Raw genomic sequence first — 7,503 nt, 5'->3', positions numbered from 1 at the left:
GGACAGCCACAGAGAAGCCACAGAGAAACTCTGTATGGAAAAACAAACAAACAAACAAACAAACATGTGACAAGTAAGGGAGGCATCAAATTGACCCTAATGTTTAGACTTGGGTCTCCTAGTGCCAATGGGATCTTTACTGGGTTAGGAAGAAGAGCAGGTTTAGAAAATAAGGTCAGGGCAAGTACAACTAGAGTCATCCATACTGCCTTCAAGGCAAGTGCCCAAAAGGTTGATGATTAAGGGTGTGGCGATAAGGCAAGCAGAGGAGCAAGGAGAGAAGAAACAAAACCTGGAGGAACCTATGCAAGAATGAACAATAAGGAACCAGAGACCTCTCTAGGTTCTGGGCCTGAGGGTGTGGCGATAAGGCAAGCTGGGGGTGTAGTCCCACGTGACAGCCTGGTGGCGTTGTGGCTGCTCAAATGCTACCGTATCCCCGAGGGTAGAGAGCAGGGCGGCTCCTCCAGGCCCCGCCTCTCTGTCTTCCTCTTTCCCTCTCCATCCATTGGGTAATGACTATGTCTATCAAGGGCCCGCCTTCGAAGTTAAGCCAATAAGAAATGGCGGGAGGGAGCTTTCTTCTAGTGCTGGTTCCTAGACTAGGGGCCTCTCTGGGGAAGTAAAACCCGGTCTCTGCAACGGAGGCACTGCACGCAGGATCTGAGCTGAGAGCCTCTGTCGAGTGCGAGCGGCGCAAGCTGGTGAGGGGAGGACGAGGGTACGAGGTAAGGAAGGGGACGGGTAGGGGGTGCGGGCATGTTCCCCAGCCTGGCCTGCGGGCACCTCAGGTGATGGGGCGGAGAGGAGATGAGGTGAGAGGGCGGGACGAGCTGGTCCCCGGTCGTGGTCACCCCACTCGCGCGCAAGCGCCACGTGGGCCCGCGCACTAGTGGAATCGGCTGCTTAGCCGGTTCTGTGCAGCTTCCTTAGTACTGGAGCGCCCGTGAGCTGGGCGTTGCAAAGTGGATTCCTGTCTCACAGCTTGGAAAGCCAAGGTTCAGAACACTAAACCAGAGCCCGGGTTCTTAACCAGTGAACCTTGCCTCCAGGGGCGCTAAATTCTGCCTCATCTGCGGAGAACGGTTTTCATTGCGCCCAGCTGCCTGTACTTTCTGCAGGGTCAAGGGGCGTCCGAGGCCGACTGCCTCTGAATGACCTCATCTGCCCCAAGTTCAGCCGGCTGGGGAATGGATGGTCTGCACTGGCTTTGGGAAATCAATTTGACAGTGCGTTTATACCCTTTGACCTACTGATTTTGGAAACAAGTAAGGAAAAGGTGGCTGTAAAGGCCGTGCAGTTTGGTGTTTAGTAAGTACCAGGTTAGCGGAAACAAGCTCCAAGTCTCCAATAATTGTGAATGTTTATGGCAAACTCGACAAATTGTACTATCACTGAAAACATTGTCTTTAGCACGGAAGCCAGATTAAATGTACTTGGCTCAACGATATAAAACCCTGTACCGAATAACTAGAAGAATGTACCCCAATGGCAAAAATAGTGAAAACCTCTTTTGATTTAATTTAATTTAAATTAATGATTTAATTTTTCTGTGTAGCCTTGGCTCTTCTGGAATTCACTATAGACAGGCTGGCCTTGAACTCAAGAGATCTGCCTGCTTCTGCCACCCTAGTGCTGGGATTAATGGCGTGTGCCACCACACTGGGTCTTCTGTGTAGCTGGCCTCTACTTCCCTATGCTTCCCAAATGCTGGGGTTGAAGGTTTGCATCACCACCCCAAGCTCCTTGAATCCCACCCTGCATGGCTGGCCCAGAATGATGCCAAAAACAATCTGCTATGTAAATCAGGCTAGCCTTGAACTCACAAAGTTTAGCTTGCCTCTGTCTCTAAGCCTCCCAAATTCTGGAATTAAAGTCATGTAGCACCATGCCTTGCCTGAAAGTGTCCTATTCTATTTTATTTTTACAAACTTACACAACCCACCCCTCACCCCTTTTCTTTTTCTGTGTATCCCTGGCTGTCCCGGAACTCTTCTTTGAAGACCAGGCAGGCCTCCCAACTCAGATCCCCCTGCCTTTGCCTCAGGAGTACTGGGATTAAAGTGTACCCTCACCACCTTTAATCCCATTACTACTCAGGAGGCTGGAGCAGGCAGATTTATGAGTTTTAGGACAGCCTGATCTACACCAAGAATTTCATGCCCTCCAGGGTGGCAAAACAGTGACAACAGCAAAAAGCATTCCCAAATTTGTGAGAACAGTACCCAGTGGCTGTAATTCTAGCTACTCTGGAATCTGAGACGGGGAGGAGCTAAAGTTCAAATCCAGCCTTGCAACTCGTTGAGACCCTGTATAAGTATAAAAGGGGGGCTGGGCATCTATAGATCAGTGCTATGGAGACTAGTGAAACAGGTCTGTTAAATATAGGTCACTGTGGCTCTGAAATTGCCAAGTTGTGCTAATATTTGAGGACCTGTTGTGTACCAGGTACAGGACTGGACTCAGGATAGCCGCCAGTTAGCAGCTATGTGTCTGGAATTCATGGAGTAGATAGATTGCTTGGGAGGGCAGCTACCTAAGATAACAGCAGGGGAGATTAAATAAGGGAGCTAGCTAGATAGGAGGCTTTGGTCTGAGAAAGGGCTCAGGAAAGGAGAGGAAAAGGCACAAGGCAGCTAGCTGGGAGGAAGGCAGGAAGCTCTTATTGGCTCTATAAAACCAGAGAGAATATTAGCAAAAGAAATGTTTTAAAAATCTGAACTTTGAAGTTTTCATAAACATTAATTTTTCAGGCTGAAAAACAACCCACCTCCACTTGCCAATATAGTTTCAGAATGTCAAGTACTGTATCCTACCGGATCTTCAATTCTGCGAGGAATCGTATTGCTATATTTCAAGGGGGTAGACGCTTATACTCAAGGGATGCCTCAAATAGGAATCAACTGAAATGGAGGCATTTTCTTCGGACATCTTCTACTCTAAAGAACCATACTCCATGTGGTGGCTTTGCTTCCCAGAAAGCCTTCAGACACACATCAACCGAGGAAGAGGATTTCCATTTACAGCTTAGCCCTGAACAGGTCAATGATTTGCTTCGGGCTGGCGAGTCATCTCACAAGCTTTTTGATTTCAACAATGGAGTTCCAAATTCAGTGTTAAGGTTTGAGAGCAACCAGCTGGCTGCCAATTCCCCAGTGGAGGACCGACAAGGTGTAGCTTCCTGCATGCAAACCAACGGACTAATGTTTGGTATTTTTGATGGACATGGTGGCCATGCATGTGCACAAGCCGTGAGTGAGAGGCTCTTCTACTACATGGCAGTGTCCCTGATGTCCCACCAGACCTTGGAGCAGATGGAGGAAGCAATGGAAAACATGAAGCCTTTGCTACCCATTCTTCAGTGGCTCAAGCATCCTGGGGATAGCATTTATAAGGATGTCACATCAGTACATCTGGACCACCTCCGAGTCTATTGGCAGGAACTTCTTGACCTGCACATGGAAATGGGCTTGAGCATTGAAGAAGCATTGATGTACTCCTTCCAGAGACTAGATTCTGACATCTCACTGGAAATTCAGGCTCCTCTGGAAGATGAGGTGACAAAAAACTTATCCCTCCAGGTTGCTTTTTCTGGGGCAACAGCTTGCATGGCCCATGTCAATGGAATTCACCTGCATGTAGCAAATGCTGGTGACTGCCGGGCTATCCTTGGTGTCCAGGAAGACAATGGTGTGTGGTCCAGTTTACCGCTTACCTGTGACCACAATGCTTGGAATAAGGCTGAGCTGTCCCGGCTTAAGAGAGAACACCCTGAGTCTGAGGACAGGACACTCATCATAGATGATAGGCTGCTGGGTGTCCTCATACCCTGCAGGGCCTTTGGGGATGTCCAGCTAAAATGGAGTAAAGAGTTGCAAAGTAGTGTCCTAGGGAGGGGCTTTGATATTGAGGCCCTCAACATCTACCAGTTCACACCACCCCACTACTACACTCCACCCTATCTGACTGCCAAGCCTGAGGTTACATACCATAGGCTGAGGCCCCAAGATAAGTTCCTTGTGCTGGCCTCAGATGGTCTGTGGGACATGCTGGGCAATGAGGATGTGGTAAGGCTGGTGGCGGGGCACCTATCCAAGATTGGTTGCCATAAGCCGGATCTGGACCAAAGACCAGCCAACCTGGGGCTCATGCAGAGTCTGCTGCAGCAGAGGAAAGCCAGTGGACTCCATGCAGCTGACCAAAATGCAGCCACACATCTGATCAGACATGCCATCGGGAATAATGAGTATGGGGAGATGGAGCCAGAGCGACTAGCTGCCATGCTGACCTTACCAGAAGATGTAGCCAGGATGTACCGGGATGACATCACTGTCATGGTGGTGTTTTTTAACTCCGAGTCAATTGATACATATTTTAAGGAGGGTTAAGAGTCTTGTCCTGTTGCCAAGGCTAACACGAATACCCTTTAAAACATCCTCACTTCTAAGAGAGGAATTCAGACCTTGTTAAAGAATAGGAAGATGTAGATTGCTGAGTAATTGACTAACAAAGGAAGGTAAGGAAACCCAGACTTAGGGGAAAGCATTAGCAGTGATTTTTGTCTCTGTGCATTGGTCAACTAATATACAGCAGACAGAATAAAGACTAAAATTGGCTTAGGCTCACATAGCTCATGTCCTTTATTTTATAAAGACACAAACAGTATCATTCTGTGCTTTTAAAGGATAAATTTAATCATGAGTCTAAGAATAAATAACTTCAGGATCTGAGACCCAGTTGCAAAATCTACGAATGTGATCTGAACTCTGTTATGGGCAACTTCTAGGCTATAGTTTTTGTTTATTTTGTTTTCTAATTATAGAAGCCTAGGTTTACAAAGCAGTCTTCAGCACTTTTCTATGTCATATTCTAACTTCCTGTGTGTGTGTGATTTTCTGTAGTGACTGAAGATATTCTGTGCCATTTGTATTTTAAAGCTCGTTAAATTTATTTTAAAACTGAATCCTCAAACTTGCGTTTAGAGCCACTCATCTTGTATTCTCAGCTGAGGATGAGAGGGCCAAGGTCTCTGAGTTGTCTGAATTTAATTGAATAGCCTTTAGTCCCTTCTTTGAGTCAAACCTTTGAGCCATACTGGGAGGTAACTTGTGTCTAATCCCTAACCCCCGGCTTTCTGCTCAGTAAAATGTTCCTCCAGGTTTAGCCACAGAATTATTCATAATTCTCATTCTTTCTGATTATATCCTTCAAACACTACCTCTGCTATGCTGCCCAGCCTCACCCTGCTGTTACTGGAAAATCTTTCACTTGTTCTATCTTCCAAAGTTTGGAAGAAAGGCAATGGTGTGGCCAGGTGGTAGTTGTGGACATTGAGGGTGGTCTTATTCAGTGGTTTATGAATTTAAGATTTCAGCCTGAGTCTAGAGTTGGGAAAAGAAAGCCCTAAGAGAATAGCCATGAGCCAAGGCTTTCTCTTTGCATCTTGGAAAGGAGGAGGGAGACTTATCAGATGGGACACCTGCCCCTGCCTGTTATGAATTGCCATTGCTATGCCTCAGGGATTAGACCATATTTGGTATGAGAGTTGGGTGGAAACTGAGATGCATCTGGTCATAGGGGCTGTAGAATCTTTGTGTTTGCTTGAAAGTTAACCCACATGGATCCTTTTTAGGGGATACATTTCTCCCTCTCTTTGGTGGCTGTGGCATTAAACAGCAGGAAATATGTCCCTAAATGGAAACACATGTTTTTTTTTTTGGTAGTTTTAATTTCCTATACCTCATCAGAGCACCTTAGGTGAAGTGTTAGTCCATTCCTTGTCTCTTACCCACTATGCCATCCATGCACTAACAGGTAACTAGGTTTGGCCCCCTTGCTTTTGCCAGTAGACATTCTGTCAAGAGTTGGGGTGGGGCTAGCAGAACAGCTCAGTGGATAAAGGCTGCCAACCCTGGAAACTTGAGTTCCATTCCTGGGACCCACCTGGTGGAAGGAGTTAAAAGTTGCCCTGTGATCTCCACATGGCACATGTACTCACAAAGTAAATAAAATGGGAAAATATGGGGATTGTTCTTCAGACATTTTCTAGTGATACAGTCTCATGTTTTTCAAATGGGACTCTTGGGTCCTTTTATTCTGAAACCATTACTGTTACTTCTGATCTCTCTCTCTCTTTTTTTTTTTTTTTAACTAAAAAGAACGAGGGCAGTTCTTTGGAGGGACCTGCCTGTATCTACGCTTGGGTATGTTCACTTTCTGTAACTCATGCTCTCAGGTGTGACTTACCTAGGGGAGGGGGGGGCCTTTCTCTTAACCCTCACGTGTAAGAGTATCCTAAGTAATTACCCCAACTGTTGCCTCAAAGTAGAAAAAACCTGGGTGTGCTGGCACATGCCTTAATCCTAGCACTTGAGTGGTGAAGGAAGATCAGAAGATCATGACACCCTGACTACCAAAAAAAAAAGTGTCCAGGTAGGCACAAAGGCCAGCCTAGGCTATACAGTGAGAACTTGTTTCAGGAAAAACAAAAACAAAAAGGTAACCCCAAATGTGAGTCATTATTATTCTAACTTGAGGATTTGCTGTTTGAATGGAAGACACTATTTGACTTTTTTTTTTTTTTCTTTGTTTTTCATGCTAGCTAAACCCAGGAGTACTCCTGGGAGCCTTAACTGGTATTCAATATCTGAGTCCTATTTTGGAGGCTGGCAGAATGGTTCTGATTTAGGTAACTTATCCTGAAGTTGATAGAACACAGGCCTCACATTTGTGTCTCCAAGAGTTTCTGTGTTTTCTCACTGCTAATGGATGCTCCTGTTTTCCAGCTGAAATATTAAGAAGAAAGGCTGGCTTATCTGCCTTTTCTCTCCTTCTGATCTCCTTTCTGTGCCTGCTCCAGTGAATATTATTGCCTTCAGGTTACAAGTCAGTATGTCTGTCTCCCTGGCCATGGGTCTTGGCCATGGCCCGCTGAAGCAAATGAGCTTTTTTGCTTTGGGACACAGAAATGGGAAAGGAGATTCATGGTCCTTGTCAGTTCTTCTAAAACTCTTATCATCCTTTTCATGTAGAGATTTCAGTTTTTAGACTTAAAATTTAAATAGTGAGATTGGCCATTTAATATTACAGATGTAACTTGAAGGAAGTATGTCTTGGTGCTTAAAATGACATTTATGATTTGGGTTATAAGACACTGATGGAAATGGTGTAATTTAGATATTCAGTGTTTTTGTACAGCGTTGCTGATTTCTGAACTTAGTAAAGCTGTAGAAAAGATAGTTTTGAATGTATGCTAGATCATCTTAATAAGATTCAGTTTTCTGAGATGTTATTTATAACGTGAAAGCTAATTTATTATAATGTAAACTTTGAGGTGTTGTAATATATGGATGTTTTCCCCAGAAGTACATTTGGCTTAAAAGCTAAAAAGCTTTTAGGCACACTGGACAAAACTTAGTTGAGACACAACTTTTAAACACAGGTAAAATGTAAATGGCTTGACCTTCAGATAAAGAAGGGTATAATTATGCAGGTCAACAACAT

The 7,503-nt window shown here is 45.1% G+C and overlaps 1 protein-coding gene across 1 annotated transcript; it reads left to right on the top strand.

Moving 5' to 3' along the window:
* Positions 1 to 547: 547 nt before the first annotated feature.
* On the top strand, positions 548 to 4,461 carry LOC127213920 (pyruvate dehydrogenase [acetyl-transferring]-phosphatase 2, mitochondrial). The gene is made up of 2 exons (XM_051174386.1): positions 548 to 728; positions 2,754 to 4,461. Exon 2 carries the CDS (start codon positions 2,796 to 2,798, stop codon positions 4,386 to 4,388), a length of 1,593 nt encoding a protein of 530 aa, XP_051030343.1. The 5' UTR covers positions 548 to 728; positions 2,754 to 2,795; the 3' UTR covers positions 4,389 to 4,461.
* Positions 4,462 to 7,503: the final 3,042 nt, after the last annotated feature.

The sequence above is a fragment of the Phodopus roborovskii genome, unplaced genomic scaffold (assembly GCF_943737965.1).
Source record: "Phodopus roborovskii unplaced genomic scaffold, PHOROB, whole genome shotgun sequence".
Classification (NCBI taxonomy): domain Eukaryota; kingdom Metazoa; phylum Chordata; class Mammalia; order Rodentia; family Cricetidae; genus Phodopus; species Phodopus roborovskii.
Note: the sequence above shows the minus strand (reverse complement) of the source record. Positions and strands in the feature narration are given on the sequence as shown.